Genomic DNA, 24,706 nt, shown 5'->3' with positions numbered 1-24,706 from the left:
TTTGCTTTTTTAGATTAAGTTGTTTCTGTCAATACAAGTTTTTAAGAAATACTGAATAGATTTTGAGGGAGAAGGGATACAACTTTGGAAGTTTATTTTCTTGTCTTACCATTACAAATAGTCACTGCACTTGAGTAGCATCGTATAATAACAGAATCAGAAAGGCATAACAGTTTCATTTATAGGTTTAGTCCTCTTTTTTTGAACTTTATACGGTACCAGAATTAGTACAACATAACTGTAGTATAGTAATGGGAGACTGTGCTAGCATGTTCTTGTTTGTTTAAATAAAGTGATGTGGATAGATACTATGTATGCTGGGTCTGCTTCCTTACACCCTGTTTGGCCTGTCTATAGATGCCTTCATGGGAAGCCCCAGTGCTGTTCCTTTTGGAGGATGGGCTTCCATGGGGTGATGAGAGGGCAGGAGTGAGGCAGGACAGCTGGAAATGGGACTGCTGACCTTCAGTCATCACTCCAGGCCCACCTTACACTTCCTAACTCACTCACTCCTGGTTTCTGCTGCCGGGCTTTCAAAACCCCTGATGAGTGCTCGTTTCTGCAGGCTTGCCTGAACAGACCCTGAACCATTCCATCTTGTGCCTCTTTTCCTTGATTGATTTTCTCAGTCTAGACTTCACTCTGGTGTTCTCGGCTTCTGCAAAGTTGACGTGTGATTTCTTTGCCACCCATGGCCTGGCAACAGCAGTGTAACTGAAGCCTTGTCTTAGTGCCTGGCTGATACAAATCCATAGGACTTTGGTGTCCTCTTTGGCCCAACTTGCAGACTTAAGGAAGAAAAATGTAGGCCGGGCATGTTGGCTCACGCCTGTAATCCCAGCACTTTGGGAGGCTGAGGGGGTGGATCACTTGAGGCCAGGAGTTTGAGACCAGCCTGGCCAATATAGGGAAATCCCTTGTCTACCAAAAATTAAAAAAAAAAAAAAAATTAACTGGGGTGTGTTGGTGTATGTCTGTAGTCCCAGCTTCTTGGGAGGCTGAGGCAGGAGACTTGTCTGAGCCCGGGAGGTGTAGGTTGCAGTGAGTCGAGATAGCGCCACTGCACTCCAGTCTGGGCAACACAGTAAGACCCTGTCTCAAAAAATAAAAATAAAAAATAAAAATGGCTCCCAGTAGACCCCACTGTATCCCTGTTACTCCATATTACCTCCAGCAAAGCAAGATGACCGTAATTCATGAAAATTATAGGAGTTCATTGATCATTGCTGCCTGTGGTGGTACACATGCCCCTTAGGAGAAAGCCAGATTATCTCTTTTTAGGCTATTCTAAATTTATATTTACTTGCTAGAGGGTGGGAAGTGGGTGTTACTTGTCCGAGGTAGTGTCAGTAAGGTCTCCACAGCCCTAAAACTATAAAAATGGTGTTTCAGTACCTGTACCAAGGGAGACATCCCTGGATCATGGGACTATGTTTCTCTGCCTCATTGCAGATACAAACTGGAACTGCTCAATTTAGTGGTTTCAGCAGAAGGGTTTAAACCACAGATTAGCTTACCTGGATCCACTTGGCCACTAGATTTGAAGATTTTATCTGCCTTTGCAGGCAAAAACATATAAAATTTTGAAAGATTGGGGTCCTGTTTCCTACTCCGTACCTTAACTCTTTATTAGAGTTAGATCACCTCTGTCTTAGACATCTTTAATCATACATAACCAACTTCGAGAATTTAAACTGGTCCTTAGTATGAGTATATCCTATAGTTAATTGGGTCCAATGCCTAACTAAATTCTGGCAGAACCTTCCCCTATGAGGTAATGCTAATGTCCTACCGTCTGCATAAGGCAGAACTCATTCCAGCAGGAATTCTCATCTTTTCTACCAATTCCTTTTGGGAAATGAGATCTTTGTCATCCCGCGATTGATGCAGGACATCATTGTAATATATACACTTGCTCCATTTATATGCCAGAGATATTCCCATGCCGTGGAAGGAAGTGGAACCTTACCAGGAGGTTATCTCTCCCGATTGGAAGATACAGAAAGTACGATAATTCTCCTAGACTTCACAGGTCACTCCTCTATAAAATTCAAACACTCTTCAAGGAAAAGGGATGGTCTTAGAAGCTGCCTTTGAGAAGAACAGGGAGCTTCTGTCTCCACATTCTCCCCTTCTATCAAATCTTGGTTGTTGTCAGCTGCATGCTTCTCTGCTTGTCTTTTAAAAGGATTTCTTTCCCATTACCTTAGAAAGTAAAAGCTAGAGAAACTGGAGTCAATTTTTTACTTAAACCTGACACTATCTCTGCCTTGGACTTGCCCACATTTTTTGTTTGTTTGTTTATTGATCTGTGTTTTGACCTTTCTCTGCCTTTCACAAGCTGAGTTTCTTTTTTTTTTAACATGTACTTGCTTCATCTCCTCTTGTCAATAGCATTGAATATAAGAAACGCTCGAGGTATGAATATTTTATGTTGGCTTCTTTTGTGTGTTAAAAATAAAAATTACACTGTCTAATGATTGATGTATTTTAAGAATCAAGGACTTTCCCCTATTAATGTAATTATTTTTGAATGTCCAAATTTTAGTTCTATTTCGAAATATAAAATGTATCTGCTCTAAATGTTGTCTAGTACTGGTATTATGCTAACAAAAGTACTATGGCAGCCACTTTATGTAACTGATTGACCACAGCATCTCACAAACTGTGTAGAGTCCTTGAACCTTCCTAGGACTAATAGGACATAACCTCTGGCCAGAAAGTCATGTGAACATGTCATTGCAGTCCAAAGAATGCAGCTGTAAATATTTTGCAGTGTTGAACTGTGTCTTCAAGGAAGCCCAGGAAAATTGCCTACATTGGCAAATGTTTTAGCCTCATTTGAGGGGTATAGAAAAAAATAAGGCACTATGTGTCAAAAGGAGCGCAAATAAAGACAACACGCTACCTCAGAAGTTCAGGTGAAATTCCATTCCACATTTCTTTGATTTTCACTACAGAGGTAATCTTGACAATTTATAAATTATATTAATTCATGTTTTACATGTACTTTGGAAAATGAATATTTCAGGGAAACCTGTGTTTTATAATTTTGTAAGCAGAAGTCATACCTTAAGTTTTTTAAAACGAAGTTGTTTTTTTTTTTTTTTAATATAACCTGTGCATTATTCTTTACTGGAAAATTCTATTGTAAGCAGATGAGCATAGCACTTACATAAGCCATCAAATGAACATTAAAATTATAATATTGTACAGAACTCATTTTTATAGTGCTATTTGGCAAAATGCAATTTTACTTTCTCTTTGGGAAGAAGATATTTTAAGCTAATAACCATTACCTACAATCTCAAAATGAGGGGCAGAACTTTGAAAACTCTTGTAAAGGTACTACAGTTAGGAAGTAAGTGACTAAAGAGGGTCTCTGTTTCCATATGCTAGTGCCTGCCACTGTTCCTTCTGTTTTTCTCATCACTTAACATCCCCTCGTGTCTTCTGTGATGAGGTGGTGTGGAGGAGAGAGAAGAGGACCTGAACAGGAGAACAGGATGTGATGGCTCAAGGGAGATGATGGCTCAAGGGAGCAAATGTGGTTTCTTACAGAGTAGGGAGGAGTTGTAAATTAGGGATGGAGAACGCTATCGTATCACACATTTTTTTTGTATTTACCATTTCTATAACTGAGGTACATCTTAGTATCGTTAGCTTGTCAAAATTTAGTGGCAGTATTTTGTCTTGGTGGCACGTAAAATAATGGTTGATATTACAAATGATAGCATCTTATAGTTGATGAAGTATCTGAGCAGCTCTATGAGCTCTTCCCTCCGTATCACAAGAAAGTAAAATTAACAGACAGGGAGGGGGGAAAGAATTTTGCAGGGAGATAGAGAGGAGAGAGAGGGAAAACAAAACATTGTGGCTGCTTGATGTTAAAATTATCTAGACAAATTATTTTATAACTTTTATAAAATTAAATTTTACTTTTTGATACAGGGTCTTGCTCTGTCACCCAGGCTGGAGTGTACTGCAGCCTCAACCCCCTGGGCTCAGGTGATCCTCCTGCTTTAGCCTCCCATGTAGCTGAGGCCACAGGCATGCCCCTCCATACCTGGCTAACTTTTTGATTTTTGTGTGTGTGTGTGTGGAGACTGGGTCTCACTTTGTTGCCCAATCTGGGCTCAAGCTGTCCTCCTGCCTCAGCCTCCCAAAGTGTTGGGATTATAGACGTGAGCCACTGTGCACAGCAGAATTCCTGAAGATCAAATAGAGATCAGAATATCACTTTACAAGTTTGAATAAAGACCAGCTTTTTAATAATACAGGGATAGAAAGTTTGCCTCACTGGTTTGTTAAGATGCTAGTACCTTTTATTAGTAGACATCACCTGAGAACCACAGGCAAAAAACTTCTAGGAACATATTTTAAATGAGAAGAAAGGAGACTACTAGGAATATTAAAAATGGTTTACCTTTTAAATGTACATGCTTCTTGAAAAGATTATTTCTTCAGTCTTTTCCCAGAGAGTGTCGACACAGATGTGATGTAATTACGTGTCAGGAGAGTAACTTCACGGTCTGGAGGATCAGCCTGAAATGCTGATCGGTAGTCTTCTGGTCTGGGTTTTTACAGGAGCTGGAAGTCCTCTTAAATGCCTCCACATTCAGCTGGATCCAGAAGGTCTTGTGGAAATGAATGAGTGTAACTTCCTGATGCCTAAGACTTCATAACATACCTAATTTCATTACTTACATGCCAATGCAAATAAGCAGTGTTGCTGCTTGCTTATTACTTTAACTTGTTTAAACTAGGGATGCCCTTAACTTAAAAAAAAAAAAAAAAAAAAAAGTGCCAGTGTCATTTATCCTCAGTTCTTTGACATAGAGTATATCCAAGTTCAGATATAGGGTAAGACAATCCAGCATAGAGCACAAGTTTAAATGTTTTCAAGCCTTGGGCAGCTTCTTAACATTTTGTAATTGTTCTCTTTCTACTCAAACAAAATTTAGTTATATCTAAGTCTTTTGGAAAGTACTAGAGCAAACAAAATGAACACTAATGAAATAATAAAACATCCCCAGTTGGAGAGGAAGGCTAGCATTTTTATTTAGTGAAAGAGACCTAGAAGAGATCTCAGACATTCTAGTAATGTCATTATTATAGATGCTGAGGCCCAGAGATGTAAAATAACTTCTCCAAAGTAACAGCAATTCTGCTGTTTAGTGACAGAATCATAACTAGAAGCCTTCACTTCTTTTTATAGGATGTGCTTTATATACATAACCTTTAACATTTTCTCTCGAGTTTTTTCTGATTTTAGGTGGTGGGATATACATAAATAAATTACCGTCTTCAAAGATATGTGTTCATACTCAATAAGATTCCTTTGGTTGCAAGTAGTAGAAAGCAGTCAACAAACCGATGTAGCCAAAAAAGGAGTGCAGGGGAGAATTTAGAAAGAATCCCATACTATTTCCCAGAATCCAAAGAAGAGCAAATGGCCAAGGAAAAGATATGAATTGAGCCATTCCAAAGCCTTTGGTAGGATGAGTTTGTGTGGCTTCTCTGAAGAGTGCTGGCAAGACCATGTCCTTCTAGTAATTTGTGGTCTGAGCCCCTTTGTTGAACATTTCAAGCACAAGAGTGAGCAAGCACAGGCACACATAGAGGCCATTCCCACCACCGTCAGTGCTCTTCCTTCTTACCCCCACCCACCCCAGTCTAAATCCTACCCATTTTTCAAGGTCCAGCACAGTCATTGCTTTTTCTTCAAAACTCTTCTTGGCCTGGCGCAGTGGCTCACACCTGTAATCCTAGCACTTTGGGAGGCCGAGGTGGGTGGATCGCCTGAGGTCAGGAGTTCAAGATCAGTCTGGCCAACATGGCAAAACCCCATCTCCACTAAAAATACAAAAATTAGCCTGGCACAGTGGTGCGTACCTGTAATCCGAGCTACTCAGGAGGCAGAGGCAGGAGAATCGCTTGAACCCAGGAGGTAGTGGTCGCGGTGAGCCAAGATCGCACCACTGCACTCCGGCCTGGGTGACAGAGTGAGACTCCATCTCAAAAGAAAAAAAAAACAAAACTCTTTTTGATCTCTAGTACACATAATCTGAGCGTGTGTGTGTGCACGCGTGCGTGCGTGTGTGTTTAATCCCAGTACTCTTGTATGTTTCTGTTTTATGACCTTTAACCTATTCGACTTGACAGAAGAATCCTACAGCATATGTAGAATAACCAGTAATTGGTCAGTTACATTAAAAGATGGGAAATCATAAAAATGATATCAATATGCAGTTCCTGTCTGCCTTAAACATTTTATCTTAAAACTTATAAATGTATGTTTAGTTGGCTGGGCATGGTGGCTCACGCCTGTAATCCCAGCACTTTGGGAGGCCGAGGTGGGCAGATCACGTGAGGTCAGGGGTTCAAGACCTGCCTGGTCACCATGGTGAAACCCCGGCTGTACTAAAAATACAAAAATTAGCTGGGCATGGTGGCGCACGCCTGTAATCCCAGCACCTCAGGTGACTGAGGCATGAGAATTGCTTGAATCTGGGAGGCAGAGGTTTCAGTGAGGCAAGAATGCACCACTGCACTCCAGCCTGGGTGACAGAGTGAGACATCATCTCAGAAAATAAATTAAATAAATGTACATTTAGTTGCTGACATGTATGTAAAACAAGGCCTTTGCTTTGAATATAGGATACTGACTGACCATCTGCTTTGTTTTTCAGAAATTAAATCTATCATTTAGTTTTTCAGTCTCGCTCTGTTGCCCAGGCTGGAGTGCAGTGGTGTGATCTCAGCTCATTGCAACGTCTACCTACCGGGTTTAAACAACTCTCATGCCTTAGCCTCCCAAATAGCTAAGACTACAGGCATGTACCATCATGCCCAGCTTTCTTTTTCTTTTTCTTTTTTTTGGGGGGAGGGGTGGTATTTTTAGTAGAAACAGGGTTTCCTCGCGTTGCCGGGGCTGGTCTCAAACTCCTGGCCTCAAGTGATCTGCCCTCCTCTGCTTCCCAAAGTTCTGGGATTACAGGCGTGAGCCACCGCACCCAGCCCCATAATTTAGTTTAGATTTTCCATTTTGGTTTCTTTGAAAGGGAGCAAGAACTCAAACACTGTGAAACTGTCTAAATGCAGACTCTTCGTAGACTTCTGTGCTTGCCTTCCAGTCTCTAGTTGTCTCACCTGTACCTAATTTGACAGTATTGTGCTACAACTGACCTTTATATCATCTTACCAAAATATTCTACATAGTTTTCATAGAAACGCCCCCCAAACTCCCCCCATACTCATAATTTAATGGGCTTCTGTAACATATAATCAGATTACATAATTATTAAAACTAATATAAACCAGTTCTAGCATAGTTTGAACAGAAGTATGTGGGAGTACTGGAGATTAACCTATTACCCACTAGTGTATAGTGAGCTGTGGACATCTGTCGCTATATTTAATAGCAGGGAATTGAGAGCCTTTGTTCATCTAGAGGTGAGTTAAGTAGAGGTGTATCAAAAGTGCTTCTGGTGTATTAAGATGATTTATATACCTGTCTTATCCTGTGAGACCAGCAGCTCTTGAAACGTGGTCTGGGAACCACTGGGCAGAGGTGTCCCCAAGAACCTTTCAAGGGATCAATGATGTCAAGATCATTTTTATAATAATGCTAACAGCTTTTTTTATTTTTTCCCTCTCATTCTCTAGAAATTTTTAAATTTTAGTTTCTAATATGGTAGATATCAGCAGTTAAAACTTACAAACAGAAGTTTTTTGGGGGTCTGTACATTTTTCCTTTTAAAAACATTTAAATTTAGTTTTTTAAATTTTTTAATTGACAAAATATGTGTATATTTATGGTATATAGCATGATGTTTTGATATATGTGTATGTGTGGAATGGCTAAATCAAGCTATTCACATCTGTACTTTTTAACTAATACATGTCACAGAACTCTTAAGAAAGTCTGCGCTCCTTGAGGGTAGGAACCGTGTTTCATTTGTTATTCCCAATGTGCTCTTGCATTGTCTTTTACATAGTAGGCACTCAGTAAATAGTTAAGAAATGTGTGAGAATAAAATGAATTATTTTTCAAGTATTTATGGTCTTCTAAACTGGGTCAACAAACTAGTTTTAAGTAAAGGTTTCTGTATTAATGAATAGATCTATAATTAACAGCAGTAATGTGCAAGTGGGTGCTTTTAAGTACTTTTAAAACAAAATTTAATACCTTTCCTTTGAAATCTTAAGCGGTATTTTGAAAAAGACGAGACGTGTGGTTTAGTGGAAAGAATATGAGAATGTGTTCCTATGAGGCTTTAAAAAGAGAGCAGGCAAATCATGCCTAGGGGGCTGCATCAGGAGTAAATTGGCCTTTTAAAAATTTAAGAAGAGAAGAAGAGAAAGGAAGTGAACAGAGATGTCAGGTTACTTAGGAACATCCAGTGGATGGGAAAATTCATTGCTGATGAAGACTTTTCTGTTCACTTTGAGTAGCATTTGAAAGCTATTTTAGGTTTGAAAAGGAGATATGATAGACAGAAAATTATGATTTGAGGAAGTAAATGTTACTGCTCTATGTGAGTGACTTTGACTGAAGAATAGTGAGGAGAGTGGTGGCCAAGTTGAAATGGGCAGTTGCTGTGGACCTGATGTCTACCCTTGAGCTGTCATATGGAGAAGGTTGATAGCACAAACCTTTAACTGAAAATTAAATTCAGCCTGTCCACCTGGAGTAGGTTCTGCTAAATAAGTGGGGAGCATTCGCTTATTAAAAGGTAGCTCTATTAGTCCATTTTCACACTGCTATAAAGAAATGCCTGAGACTGGGTAGTTTATAAAGAAAGAGATTTAATTGACTCATGGTTCTGCATACCTGAGGAGGCCTCAGGAAACTTAACATTCATGGTGGAAAGCAAAGGGGAAGCAGGCACCAAGGTGGCAGGAGGGAGAAGTGAGAGCGCAGGAAAAAGCTGCCAGTGAGAAATCACTCATTATCACCAGAACAGCGTAGGGGAAACTGCGCATGATCCAGTCACTTCCCTCGACACATGGGGATTATAATTCAAGATGAGATTTGGCTGGGGACACAGAGCCAGACCATATCAGTAGCTCTTTTAGTTGCAACATTAATGAACATATGGATATGTGACTAAACTATTTGCAGAGATAGTAGCCTAGATTTATTTTTTTATTTTATTTTATTTATTATTTAGTTTTTTTGAGACGGAGTGTTGCTCTGTTGCCAGGCTGGAGTGCGGTGGTGCTATCTTGGCTCACTGCAACTTTTGCCTCCCGGTTTCAAGTGATTCCCTTGCCTCAGCCTTCTGAGTAGCTGGGACCACAGATGCATGCCACCATGCCTGGCTAATTTTTTATATTTTAGTAGAGACAGGGTTTCACCATGTTGGCCAAGATGGTCTTGATCTCCTGACCTTGTGATCCACCTGCCTCGGCCTCCCAAAGTGCTGGGATTACAGCTGTGAGCCACCACGGCCTGCCTAGATTTATTTTTTTAAAGGATTAATTGTCTTCCTTTACTGGACTTTCCTCATGCATTTAAGACATTTGATATATCACATTTTCCCAAATCTTGCTATTGTTGTGACGACTAAAGAATTTTTCTTGATAGAACTTTCAGCTTCAGTAAGAGCCAAACTTGAATATAACCTTTTTGCTTTAAGAAAATTCAAATCTGGCTGGGCGCGGTGGCTCAAGCCTGTAATCCCAGCACTTTGGGAGGCCGAGACGGGCGGATCACGAGGTCAGGAGATCGAGACCATCCTGGCTAACACGGTGAAACCCCGTCTCTACTAAGAAATACAAAAAACTAGCCGGGCGAGGTGGCGGGCGCCTGTAGTCCCAGCTACTCGGGAGGCTGAGGCAGGAGAATGGTGTGAACCCGGGAGGCGGAGCTTGCAGTGAGCTGAGATCCGGCCACTGCACTCCAGCCTGGGCTACAGAGCGAGACTCCGTCTCAAAAAAAAAAAAAAAGAAAATTCAAATCTTAATTTTATTAAAGACATTAATGCGAGGAAATTATTTGTAGAATTTAGACTTTAGTATAAGACAATTATGGCTTTTAAACTATTTTCTTCCTGCCATATTTTGGTATAAGGCAATCATGCTTCTCATCATTGCTCTTTCTGCACCTTCTTGAGATTCTTTACATATGTTGCATTAAGGGACCCTGGATACATTGATTATATACAGTGTGCTCGTAATTAGTTTGTACAGCATCCCCTAGATTTTGGAGACATTCAAAGATCACTAGAAAAATATTTTTTAGTATAAATCATGTAGGCATGGTTCTATACACATTCTACATTTTGATCAGTTTATCTGTCTCCCCCAGTGAACTGTATGCTTCTTGAAAACAGTACTGTATCTTAATCATCTTGATTCCTCAATGCCTAGATGGGGCCTTTTGCATAGCAGACATTTTGCTAATGTTAGTGGAATGAAGTAATTCTCTCTGAAAAGATGAATCATAAATGCACTACTCATGAGCCAGGGAATTTCCTGAGTCTCTTCTTAAAACCCAGGTGAATTCTTGTGGAAATATGACTGAACCTTAAATGTTTCTAACCACAGTCACACATTTCCAGGGTATCATAAAGCTGGTACCATTATGAGACATTTATATGTGTATTATATAATAAGGTGAGGTCTGTCAAGTGACCACACCACAATGCTTGGTGGCCAGTAGGCACACAATAGATGCTAGCCTTTCTTTTTCTGATTTCTCCTAGGTTTTATGTCAGGGTCACTGTAAGAATTACTAAGGATAGGGGAAATTGCCTTTCTGTTTGGACAGATATTCATAGCAGTTAAAGATTCTGTTTTGACATGCCCAGATTTATAATTCTGCAGGAAAACAGAAGTCAGAGCAGCTGGCAGGCTGAACTGGTACACAGTATAACCCAGACAGTAGACTTGCCCAGTGCCACAGTATTTTCTGGGCTGACTGTTCTAGTCACAAGGTACTCGAGAATTTTATTCGTGCACATACACACACAAGCACACACACGGTCTTTGATTTAGTGGTTTAGACTAGCTGTGTTTTCAGAAGTTACTTTGTCAAAGACGATAGCCTTTATACTCTTTAATTTGATTTTATGCCCTTTTAAGCCACCTTATTTAGAAGGAGCTAAGTGTATAAAAGCTGTTGCTGGCAAAGGGCTGCAGCAACCTAATAAACAAATCTGACAGGAGCCCAGTTTGTTACAAAGCCAAGAAAAAGGTTTCTCTCTATTCTGACCAGTGAGATTCCTAAAACTTAACTATTTTTTCTTGATTTTTGTTATTATATTTGATTGTCACATTACTAATTTAGTGTGTTAAAATACAGTCTTGAAAATGATAAGTGTTATCTCTGAATACTTTTTTTTTTTCCATTCAAGATAAGCTGTCATTGGAAGGAATAGTGGTACAAAGAGCTGAATGCCGACCAGCTGCCAGTGAAAACTACATGCGATTAAAAAGGTTGGTGTTTTGTAACTCCAGAATGATACCTGATATTTCCCTTTGGGGATTGAGATACGTGTGTTATATCGCCTATTGACTGCATTGAAACTGTGGTTATTGTTGAGCGTTTGCTTCAAAAGCTGTTTGGTTTTAAAAGCAAGTAAGTTTCTTTGGCACTAAAGAAATTTCAGTATCTGGGCTGTTTATTTGAGGTATTTTAAGCTACTTTGTTAATACATCCTGGAATCAAAGTTTTAAAACTACATTTTCTAGTTGTCTTTATACATTTTGATTCTTTAAAGACATGTAATAAGATCGTTGTACTCATTTATTTTCCAGGGCTGTAATTTTTCCATAATAAATATGTATCCAAAATACTGTAACTGGGCCGGGCATGGTGGCACATGCCTGTAATCCCAGCACTTTGGGAGGCTGAGGTAGGTGGATCGTTCAAGCCCAGGAATTTGAGACCAACCTGGGCAATATGGTGATATCCTATCTCTACGAAAAGATAGAAAAATTAGCCGGGCATGGCTGGGGTGTGAGGATTGCTTGGGCCTGGGAAGTCAAGGCTGCAGTGAGCTGAGATCATGCCATTGCACTCCAGCCTGGGTGACCCAGTGAGACCTTGTCTCAAAAAAAAAAAAAAAAAAAAAAAAAAGGTTGTACTGTATAAAGCAAGTGTAGTTGCCAGAATATCATCCTGTTGTCTTGATCTATAGAGAAATTTTTATAAACATACACACTTTGTTAGAGAGTTTGTTTCAGGATCTTCCCCTGCCCCTGACATTTTTTATGTGGTTAACATTTTGTAGTTAGTATTTAAAGATGCTGATTGCAAATTCTTGATACCCCAAATTTTATGACATTCAAAGAGTCAGCAATTTTTTAAGCCCTGAGGAAATATATTATACCTGTTTCATAGTTTATTTTTAATGTGTTTTAGCCGCATGTGATTTAGAATTATACTTTTTTGTTCATTCATTCAGTACTTACTATCTGCCAAGTGCTTTCTTAGGAGTGAGAGAAATAGCAGGAAACAAAGCAAACAGAAATCTCTGCCTTCGTGGACCTTCCATTGTCACAGATTGTAGGTACACTGAATCGGTAGTGGAGAAGACACTGCTGAAGCAGTGGTAGTGGCCTCTTAGATATCAGCATTCTCTTCTATGTAAGAGGCCAGGTGAGCTGGATCATCTCGAAATTTTGCATCATCTTTAAAAATTTCCCTCTTTTGTCAATTAGATTGGACTCTATCTCCTGAGAATGACATAGACTTGTTCTCTTGTCAAATAATTCTTCTAATTTATATGCCTCCTTGGGGCAAATAAAAGAATGACAATCAAAATGAAAAATATTTATAACAGAAAATAGCTTTGGAAAACAGGCAGAAGATGTTTCTTTCATTGTTTTTAGCTTATAAAATTTATTGTATAGTAATAAATTTTTGAAGTCTTTTTGAAAATTTATCTCTTCATATAACTACTGAAATTGAAAAATGCAAAATCTGGTTACCAAGCTGCTTACCGAGATCTTTTTCTGTGGCCCTAATTTTTTTTAAAGGGTTCTAAAGATTTCTGATGATGAGATCAGGCAGGTCACCTGCTGTGTTTATAAAACGGCTGCTTGTTTCCTACCAAAAAAGAAGTGAAAATTGTTTAGCCTTTCAAGTGTGCTGAAAGATCAACTGTTACATAGTCATGCACTATGTAAGGACATTTGGTAGTCTCATAAGATTACAGTACTGTATTTTTTCTGTTCTTTTTCTGTGTTTAGATACACAAATACTTAAAATTGTGTTACAGTTGCCTACGGTGTTCATTACAGGAATGTGTAGCGGGGTATACCGTCTAGGTTTGTATAAGTACACTCTATAATGCTTGCACAACAGTGAAATTGCCTGACAATGCATTTCTCATGAGATATCCCCATTGTTAAGCCATGCATGACTATATTTTAATCTTTACTTAAGTGACTTAGAAAAAGAAACAAGTGGTTCAGGAGGATCATGTGAGTTTCATGAAGTAGATGATAGATGACATAAGTCTTGAAGACAGCTTTTTTTGACCAAGTGGAGAAAGAGATTGGGTAAGAACATTAAAAACAGACATGCACAAAGACATGGGGAAGACTTTAGGGACCTGTGTGTGGTTCTGTAAGCCTGGAATGGAGGAATTGTTTGAGAGGATGTCAGAAGCTCCAGCCCAGATCTCTTTCTTCAACATCAAACATACGTACAAAAGCCGGGTTGAATGTCTGATAGACATTTCAAATATGTAAAAAACTGAACTCCAGATCTTTCTGGCAAAACCTGCTCTACTAGCATTTTTCTTGTCTCAGTTAATACCTACTCTGTCCTCTCATTTTTTCAGTCCAAAAACATTGGTTTTTAGTTAAACCTTGGTTTAGTCTTAGTTCTTGACTCCTCTCACATCCCACATCCAATGTGTCAGAAGAATCTTATTGACTGTCTCTTCAAAATATTACACATCCATAGTCTGATCACCCCATGAACTGCCATTTTTTCTCACCTGGATTGCTGCAGTAGCCTCCTACCAGAGTTCCTGCTTCCACCCTTGCCCCACTGTAGTCTCTTCTCAGCACAGTAGCCAGGGAAGTTCTTTTAAAATCTAAGTCAGATCATGCCATTCCTCTGTTCAAATGTCACTTGCAGTGCTTTCTGTATTACTCAGAGTAAAATCTAAGTCCTTACTTATAATGGTCTACAGGGTCCTATGTGATGATCCTACCACTGTCTATACCTTCTCGCCATCCTCATCTTTTTCTTCCCTCCCTTTCACTCATTCTGCTCCAACCACACCTGTCTCTTAACAATCCATGAGCACTCCAGGCACACATCCACACCGCAGCCTTTGCACAGACATTCTTTTCTGCCTGGAACATCCTTTCTCCAGATAACTGCATGGCTTGCCGCCTCACCTCTTTCACGTCTCTTCTCAAAATGCCACTTTTTCATGAGGCCTACCTTGACTACCCTACCTCTTTCTATACTTGTATTTTCTTCATAGCACACATCACGTCCTACTAAACTATGTAATTTACTTACATTTATTGCCACGTTTTCCTTCCTGCAATTTAAGTTCCCATGAAAACAAAGTTTGTTTTTTTCTTTTTTGACTTTATTTTTTGTGCATGTCTATTTGGTTCACTCATTTACATACACAAACTTGTCTACAATAGTTCATTCCTCATAGTGGGTAGTCAATAAATATTTGGTGAGTGAATGAATGGCACAAGATGAGGTTTAAAATGTTAAAGAGTCTTAGATACTATGGTAAGAAATTTGGACAGTGTGTGCTATGACTATTAAGGAGGTATGGAAAAATTTTAAGCTGGGTGGAATCTAAAGGGATTTGTATTTTAAATAGATCATTCTGGCCATAGTATAAAGATTAGAAGCAGGGAGATAAGCTTGAAGCAGATATAATTTCCAGGTTCAAAATGTCTGAATGACTAAACAAGGTGGTTCTAGTCAGAAGGGAGATGAGAGTCTCTTTTGAGGATAGCTGGAGGTAGAGCCATTAGGACTTAATGAACTTACTTCAGACTTCTTTGGTTGTGGAATGGGAGATTCTTCTGGTTGGTGGTGGCTCTTGTGGCCTAGCTGTGAATATCCCAGATTGACTCCCGCTGTCCTGTGCATTGCAGGGGAAGTTTACACTGATGAGAGGAGAGGGATAGGGAAGTTTTTGTAGTCCCCATGTCCATTAGAATTTAATCCCGTTTGGCAGTTTACATAAAAGACTCGAAGCAGAAAATACATAAAATTGTAAGAACGATACCAAGGAACAAATTAGCAAAATAGCAAACTAATTTAAGTCATGAATTATTTTATTTACAATTACCCAACATTATCACTAAGGTGAGGCTCAAAAAATTTTTTGTTATTTTTAAAAACTGAACAACATGAGTTTGAAATTATATATACATATATATATGTATACATACATATATATATATATATGTATATATAAATAAATGTTTTTTTTTTTAAGAGACAGGATCTCACTATGTTGCCCAGGCTGATCTCAAACTCTAGGCTCAAGTGATCCTCCTCCTACCTCAGCCTCCCAAAGTGCTGGGATTATAGGCATGAGCCACCATACCTGGCCAGGCTCAAAAATATATATATATATATATTTTTTGAGAGACAGAGTTTTGCTCTTGTTGCCCAGGCTGGAGTACAATGGTGCAATCTCGGCTCACTTCAACTTCCGCCTCCTGGGTTCAAGCGATGCTCCTGCCTCAGCCTCCCAAGTAGCTGGTATTACCGGCATGTGCCACCACGCCTGGCTAATTCTGTATTTTTAGGAGAGACGGGTTTCTCCATGTTGGTCAGGCTGGTCTCGAACTAGTCTTTGAACCTGAAGAAACACACACACCACAGACCCCCACACGTACACATGCACACACACAATTACCCTGTTACCTGAAGGATCTGTTTACAGACAATGTTGTGGAGGAAAGGAATAGCAACATGGTAGTGCTATTGAGTGTAAAAATGGAAAGGCAGATTTCAGATGTAGGTAACATTAAAGTAGAAGTGTTTGAGAACAGAATTGGTAAGTCTGAGATATTCTATACCTAGATTTTCCATAAACATGCTCACAATTTTTCAGGGCCTCCTTCCAACCGCATAGATTGTAGTCATATTCAGGTTTTTTGATGATCTGGCTCTTGTCTTCGTTTTCAGCTATTCTCTTTTACATAGACATTATATAGTTATAGCACACTGTAACTTCTTATCCCAGATATGCTTGGCACTTTCCCATCTTATGCCTTTGCTGCTTAAATGCTGCATCTTCTACCTAGGATTTCTTTCTTTCTTTCTTTCTTTTTTTTTTTTTTGAGACGAGTCTTGCTCTGTTTCCCAGGCTGAAATGCAGTGGAGCGATCTCCGCTCACTCCAGCCTCTGCCTCCCAGGTTCAAGCGATTCTCCTGCCTCAGCCTCCCAAGTAACTGGGACTACAGGCATCCTCCAGCATGCCTGGCTAATTTTTGTAGTTTCTTTTTTTGTTGTTGAGACAGGGGCTCACTCTGTCGTCCAGGCTGGAGTGCAGTGGCAAGATCTCGGCTCACTGCAAGCTCCGCCTCACGGGTTCACACCATTCTCCTGCCTCAGCCTCCCGAGTAGCTGGGACTACAGGCACCCACCACCACGCCTGGCTAATTTTTTGCATTTTTAATAGAGACGGGGTTTCACCATTGTTAGCCAGGATGGTCTTGATCTTCTTATCTTGTGATCTGCCCACCTCAGCCCCTCAAAGTGCTGGGATTACAGGTATGAGCCACAAGGCCCCAGCTTCTACCTAGGATTTCTTATCTACCTCCTACCGAGATCTTTCTGAGCCTTTAAAACCAACGCAGCATCACTCACTCAGCAAAACCTCCTTATAGTTTCTGTTCCCCACTTTAATGTTTTGGGAATTCATAATTGTATCCTCTACAACATTATGAACTTCATGAGAACAGAGACTATGAGTTTTATTTTTCTTTCTTCTTTCCCTCTTATTCTCCCTGTCTCCTTTCCTTCCTTCCTTTTTTTGGTATAAATATTCAAAAGTATTTATTGGATTGAAATAGAAATGGCAAAGGTAGGTACAGAAATACGGGAATCATGAGCATTCAGCTTCTTTATTAATAATTTTTTTATTTGGGCCTACTTGAAACCTGGACTTTATTTTTCAGTTTTGTATATATGTATATTGTTGTGCACACATGTGCACATGTCCCTTGCTTTGAGGAGAAAGTGATTTCAAAATAAATATAAAACATTTCATCAACAGTAAATCTGTTTTTCACGATATAAAGAAATGAATCTTCTATTTATAGAGGACTAGAAGAGAAAGCCTTTTCATCAAAAAAGACCTGTTCTTAAGTCAATGCATCGCTTTTCTTTAATCAGTGAGTTTTTACTGTACTATATTTTAGTAACTAGCAGCTGAACTACATTCTTGGAAACAAATGACTACATGTATCACAAAATTTATTTAACATTTATAAATAATGATCTTTAAGAATGATTAGTCTTATTTTAGTGGGAATTTAATTTTAGTAATTCTTATAGCTCTCTGCCATTACATTTTGGCTGATAAATTAGCCAGATGTTATGAGAATTATAACCATATTCATCAAATGTAAGTTAGTAAGATTCTGTCATTCATTTAGATGAAGGTGGCAATTAAATACATACTTACATTCTAGTAAATACATACACTAAACCCAAGAAATATGTAAACCCTTCAGTCGATGAAATTCAGGCCAAGAAAGAAATTATTTCTTTCATCAGATCCCCTTGCACAATAAAAAATCCTGCAAGAATCCAGTTAGCCACCAACAAAATGTAAAACTGGCTAAATAAAAACCTAATAATTTTGTTTGCCAGTCTTAAAATTGTAACAGCCTAACTTTTCATATTGAGAAGAAAAAAGTATTCTGCTACTTATCTTACTTTTTCTTTATCTGACATTAGTTTGGATTAATCTGAATATTAGGAGAAAAATTATTTTGAATTGGTAAATAGAAATATACTTAATATCACATTATGTCTGATATATTAAACTGATTTAATTTGGATTATTTTAAGTGTAACTTTTATTTCAGCCTCTTCAGCTTTCCCTGGTCTTTGAATGGTGGCTTATGTGCCCACTCTATTTATAATTCAAGTTGTACTTTGTTAAGTATAAAGGGCCGTAAATATAAGGCAATCATCCTAACATATTTTCTTATAGGAAAATCATAGAAATAGACAATTATATGACTTTTTAACTTCTGTATGTTTATGTCACTAACTCATTTGAAAATACTCGTCTTAAATGTTTTTATTTTTATTCCAATGTTTGTGGATTTTTTTTCCAAAAACCTAGGAAAACCCTTCTGTAGGAACACAGGTTCCCATATGATTATAAAACATTCAAATACTAGCTCAACTATTGAATGGGATACAGGTTGAGTATCCGAAGTCCAAAAAGCTGAAATCATTTCAAAATCCAAAACTACTTGAGCACTGATATAGTGTTCAGAGGAAATGCTTTGATAAGTGCTCATTTCACATTTCAGATGTTAAGGATGCTAAGTTTAATGCAAATATCCCCAATTCAGAAACATTGCTGTTCCAAGAAGTATAATTATAAATAGGATGTATATCCTATTTAACTGCTAAGTTTAACAGTTATCCATTAACTGCTAAGTTTAATGCAAATATCCCCAAATCAGAAACGTTGCTGTTCCAAGAAGTATAATTATAAATAGGATGATCATATAATTTATCATTCAAAACAGGATACTTTTGAGAATGAAAGCAGGCACTAACCACGGAGGATACTACACTGAGACAGCAGTTCCAGATGAACTGGGACATATGGTCACCCACTATATAAGTAGCTCAGGTACACGAAAATACTAACCTAAAACAAGAAATAAAAGATAAGAGTCAAATAGTGAAAGTGCTGGCAGTTAGAAAATTCATACTAGAAATTCTAGATTAAAGCAAACCACTCTGGATGAATTTTTTTTTAATTTTTTTGTTTTTTTCTTTTTCTTTATTGTTTACACTCTGGGTGAGTATTAACTGTTGTGTGCTTCCCAGTAGCCCCACAAAATTGGATATGTGATAGTGCTGTGTTAATTTTTCATGTGAATTTTTATATATTTATTAAATGGTAAAAATGAATAAACTAAAAATAGTTTTAAAGAAAAACATTTTAAAAATCCTTAATAAAAGTTGAAGTCATAGCAGTAAGTTAGAATTCTAAAGATAGTTTTTAGTGAATGTTGTGGTTAATAGTTAATTTTCTTGAATCAGTTGGTATGCTTCCATTTGCAAGTATCAGAAAACCCAATGTAAAGTAGTTTAAAAATACAAGAAATGTATTGACTCAGTATGAAATCCAGTATTGTTGTGTGCTTTAGCCATGCCTTTACCTAGAAATTGACAGTGCTGTCAGTGCTCTAGCTCTGTTTCTAATTTCCTCGAGTCTTTCTCCAGCTTGTTTGTCTTCAGGCTGACTTTTCCCTAGTAGTAATATAGCTGCCTATTGTTCCTGCCTCTTTATTCATATGGGGCTCCCCAAAGTTAAATGACCTTTGTCTTTAATCAACCATTAAACAGCACTCTTCACTTCCTTCAGTGGGTCAGCATGAGTTCTGAGTCTGTACCTAAACCAATAAGCCAATAAATTGTCAATGAAGATAAATAAATAAAATGTCAATGAAGATAGTATTACATGGACTGCTTAGAGCCCACCTGTGGAAGTGTGTAGGCAGGAAAGTCAGTTCCATCCAATGCAGATGGCTGCAACTCAGTAGGACAGGGGTGAAGTGCATGCTAGGGAGGCACTCATAAGACCTGCAGCAAAACCCATTCTACCAGGAAGCATCCTAGGGGTAGGAAGCATTCGGCCAGGCGCAGTGGCTCACTCCTGTAATCCCAGTACTTTGGGAGGCTGAGGCAGGTGGATCACTTGAGGCCATGAGTTTGCGACCAGCCTGGCCAACATAGCAAAACCCTGTCTCTACTAAAAAAAATACAAAAATTAGCCAGGTGTGGTGGCACATGCATGTAGTCCCAGCTACTCGGGAGGCTGAGGCAGGAGAATCGCTTGAACCCTGTAGGCGGAGGTTGTGGTGAGCTGAGATCACACCACTGCACTCCAGCCTGGGCGACAGTGATACTGCATCTCAAAAAAAAAAAAAAAAAAGCATTCATTTTATCTGGGCCTGACACAGAGAGTATATATTCAAGAAATGTTAACTAATTAGTCTTATGAGAATAACCTGGGTAAGAAATGCTGTCCTGAAAATAACCTGAGAGAAACCTGGCTAAGAAAATCCTGTCCTGAAATGCACTGGGGATATTCCCACCGCTATCCCATTTGTTTTAGTTCTCATGATAGAAGAGACTTACATACCAGAAGGATTCTTTTTTAAATCCCTGACTTGAGGTAGGTAAATTAGTTTAATCAAGTTTGAGTTAGAAATATAGCTAAAAGAAAACTAGAGCTGACGGAAAGAATCCGAAGATTTTGTTAGAGAGTCCATGATAATCTTCTTTTCAGAGCCAGACACAGTGGCTTACATTTGTAGTCCCAGCCACCTGGGAGGGTAAGGCAGGAGGATTGCTTGAGCCCAGGAGTTTGAGGCCATAATGCACTGTGACCATGCCTGTGAATAGCCACTGCACTCCAGCCTGGGCAGTATGAGACCCTGTCCTTTAAAAAAGAAAAAAAAAAAAAAAAAAAAAAAGTCTCTTCAAAACAAAATTCGTAAGGGATAATTTAGAACGACCTGGATATTTTCCACATTTGCACCCAAGGAAGAGTTAACTCACTCTTCGTAGTCTTCTCATCTACTCTGTTCTGTGTATTCAAGGACAACTTGATGTGCTACCATCGATGTATGTCTATATCAGAAATTCGTGTTTTACTTAAAATCTCCCATTGAATGTTCAGAATCTTTCTGGAAAGTGTAAAGGATGATAATCCTGAAATTTTCCCAAGTTGTCTTTGGAAATAGTCTTACCATCCTTTCTTGCAGTAATACTTTGGCTCTCCTGAGGTACCCAAATGTGTAATTTGTTAAATGTGGGACTATAAGTTTTTGTTGTTGTTTTTTGAGACAGGGTCTTGCTCTGTAACCCAGGCTGGAGTGCAGTGGCACAATCCCAGCTCACTGCAGCCTCAACCTGCTAGCTTAAGCAATCTTCTTACCACAGCCTCCTGAGTAGCTGGGACTACAGGTGCGCACCTAATTTTTTTTCTTTTTTTTAAATTTTTTGTAGAGACAAGATCTCACTATATTACCCAGGCTGGTCTCTAACTCTTGAACTCAAGCAATCATTTTGCCTTGACTTCCCAAAGTATGGGGATTACTGGCGTGAGCCATTGTGGCTGGCCAAGTTTTTTTGTTTGTTTGTTTGTTTGTTTGTTTAAATAGAGTTTTGCTCTTGTCGCCCAGGCTGGAGTGCAGTGGCACAATCTCAGCTCACTGCAACCTCCACCTCCCGGGTTCAAGTGATTCTCCTGCCTCAGCCTCCTGAGTAGCTGGGATTACAGGTGACTGCCACTATGCCTGGCTAATGTTTGTATTTTTAGAGATAGGGTTTTGCCATATTGGCCAGGCTGGTCTGGAACTCCTGACCTCAGGTGATCCACCCAACTTAGCCTCCCAAAGTGTTGGGATTACAGGCGTGAGACATCACAGCCAGCTGTTTTGTTTTCTTTTTTTTTTTTTTGAGACGGAGTCTCACTCTGTCGCCCAGCCTGGAGTATAGTGGCCGGATCTTAGCTCACTGCAAGTTCCGCCTCCCGGGTTTACGCCATTCTCCTGCCTCAGCCTCCCAAGTAGCTGGGACTACAGGCGCCCGCCACCTTGCCTGGCTAGGTTTTTGTATTTTTTAATAGAGACGGGGTTTCACCAGGTTAGCCGGGATGGTCTCGATCTCCTGACCTCGTGATCTGCCCGTCTCGGCCTCCCAAAGTGCTGGGATTACAGGCTTGAGCCACCGTGCCCGGCCTGTTTTCTTCTTTTTTTAAATAAAAAAATTTAAAGTTCAGGGAACGAGAAGTCCTTCTGAAGAACTAAACCAAGTAAAGAAGGCAACTGTCTCTGCCATAAGTCCATCCTTGTTCTCACATTCTTTCCCCTTGAAATGCTTTTTCTTTTCTTTTCTTTTCTTTTAAATTGAGACAGGGTCTTACTTTGTCACCTAGGCAGGAGTGCATGATACAATCACAGCTTACTGCAGCGTTGACCTCCTGGGTTCACGTGATCCTTCCACCTCAGCCTCCCAAGTAGCCGAGGCTGCAGGCACTCACCACCACGCCCAGCTAATTCTTGTATTTTTTGTAGAGCTGGAGTTTCATTATATTGCCCGAGCTAGTCTGGAATTCCTGAGCTCAAGGGATTCGCCCACCCATGGCCTCCCAAAGTGCTGGGATTATAGGCGTGAGGCACCGTGCTTGGTTGAAATGCTCCTTTTTAATTACCTATTTGAAAGTGAAGGATTGTGTCGAAGAAGCTGGATGACTGCATTAAAATGCACTAATTTATAATGTAAAACATTTTATAAATAGTTGTAATAAAAGTATAAAAATACCTTTGGGATAAAACTGTAACAGAAAACTAGGCAAGGTGTTTTGCCCAGAATTTTTTAAAAGACTAAAACTGAGTCAGGCATGGTGGCTCACGCCAGTAATCCCAGGACTTCGGGAGGCTGAGGCGGGCGGATCACCTAAGGTCAGGAGTTCGTGACCAGCCTGGCCAACATGGTGAAACCCCGTCCCTACTAAAAATACAATACAATTAGCCAGACGTGGTGGCGGGTGCCTGTAATCCCCGCTGCTCGGGAGGCTGAGGCACGAGAATCGCTAGAACCCAGGAGGCAGAGGTTGCAGTGAGCCAAGATTGCACCACTGCACTCCAACCTGGGTAACAGAGCGAGACTCCGTCTCAGAAAAAAAAAAAAAAAAACTAAAACTATTTGTTTCAAGAAAGACTCCTTAGGGAGACTCTGTGGTAGAGATCACCCTCTTTCCCCTGAAGAGCCATAGCAGCTATCTCTTTCACAGCCCTGAGCTGTAGACTGCCCCTGAAGATTTACTGTTGTGATGAAACAAGGACTTCCAAATGGTTGTAAAAACTCTTGGGAATATGTATAAAGAATGAGGCCTGGTGCAGTGGCTCACGTTTATAATCCCAGCACTTTGGGAGGCCGAGGCTTGAGCCCAGGAGTTTGAGACCAGCCTGGGCAACATGGAGAAACCCCATCCCTACAACAACAACAACAACAACAACAATTAGCCAAGCATGGTGATGCATGCTGAGGTGGGAGGATAGCTTAAGCCTGGAGGTCAAGGTTGCAGTGAGCTGAGGTTGCACCACTGCACTCCCTCCTGGGTGACAGAGCGAGACCCTGTCTCAAGAGATAAAAAAAAAAGCACTGGAAGAATTTTTAAAACTCAAGGTTATACATATATATGTGTATTTCCTTCTTGTGATGTCTGATATTTTCACTTTAAGATAGGGGGAGCGGAGGAGTTTTTTCAGTAGCTAAGTGTTGTCTCACTCTGAACATCTCTTGTTTTTTTTTTTGAATTCCTCATCTCTTCTGCGTGCTCTCTTGTGTTCCTTGGTTAGTGACTCTCCTGACATACCCAAATGTGTGATTTTTAATATGTGGGGCTGTAAGTCTTTTTTAATCAAAGTCTTGAGATAGAGTCTTGCTCTGTCACCCAGGCTGGAGCGCAACAGTGTGATCTCAGCCCACTGCAACCTCCGTGCCCCTGGATTCAAGCAATTCTCCTGCCTCAGCCTCCAGAGTAGCTGGGATTATAAGCACGCGCCACCACACCTGGCTAATTTTTTGCATTTTTAGTGGAGACGGGATTGCTCCAAGTTGGCCAGTCTGGTCTTGAACTCCTGACCTCAAGTGATCCACCCACTTCGGCCTCCCCAAGTACTGGGATTACAGGCATGAACCACCACGCTGGCCCAAAGTTTGTTTTTGTTTTTAAGGCTATAGAACAGGAAGTTACTTGTGGGGGGGGTCTGGCCTCATCTTATTCTGCTGCCGTTCTAACTCAAGTGTGCACCATATCAAAGCCAGCCATTTTCGTTCTTCCCCAAGTGCATTACTTAATGTCCCTAAATGTCTTCAATGCTCTTGGTTGCTTTAAGATTCAGCTCAAATGGGCCGGACGTGGTGGCTCACACCTGTAATCCCAGCACTTTGGGAGGCCGAGGCAGTTGGATAATGAGGTCTGGAGTTCAAGACCAGCCTGGCCAAGAAAGTGAAAACCCGTCTCTACTAAAAATAGAAAAATTAGCTGGGCGTGGTTGTGGGCACCTATAATCTCAGCTACTCAAGAGGCTGAGGCAGAGAATTGCTTGAACCTGGGAGGCGGAGGTTACAGTGAGCTGAGAACACGCCACTGCACTCCAGCCTAGGCGACAGAGCGAGACTCCATCTCCAAAAAAAAAAAAAACGAAAAGATTCAGCTCAAATGGGAAATCTTCCTGACTGTTTATCTTCATACAGAGCAAGTACCATGTCCACCAAACTCCTGCTACACTTTTTAAAATAAACCATTAATCACATTTTGCTTTTTATATTACTTTTATTACTTTTGTTTCTGTCTGTGCTAGATTGTGAGCTCCTTGAGTTCAGGGACTGTATCTTGTTCATCTTCATTCTAACAGCTTTATGTTCGGTTAACACTAGTAGAGTAACCAAAGATCAGCATTTTAAAGGTAGGGATT

The 24,706-nt window shown here is 39.8% G+C and overlaps 1 protein-coding gene across 1 annotated transcript in view; it reads left to right on the top strand.

The window, feature by feature from the left end:
• The window catches only part of LOC105491696 (general transcription factor IIF subunit 2), a 170,120-nt gene that overhangs the window by 77,199 nt on the left and 68,215 nt on the right, over positions 1-24,706 (top strand). Inside the window, exon 5 of the mRNA XM_011758278.2 lies at positions 11,364-11,445. Within this exon, the coding sequence (XP_011756580.1) occupies positions 11,364-11,445 (82 nt within the window). The remainder of the gene's footprint in view (positions 1-11,363; positions 11,446-24,706) is intronic.

This window comes from Macaca nemestrina, chromosome 16, assembly GCF_043159975.1.
Source record: "Macaca nemestrina isolate mMacNem1 chromosome 16, mMacNem.hap1, whole genome shotgun sequence".
In the NCBI taxonomy this organism is placed as follows: Eukaryota; Metazoa; Chordata; class Mammalia; order Primates; family Cercopithecidae; genus Macaca; species Macaca nemestrina.
The sequence above is the reverse complement of the archived record's forward strand: the minus strand, read 5'-3'. Positions and strand labels throughout refer to the sequence as shown.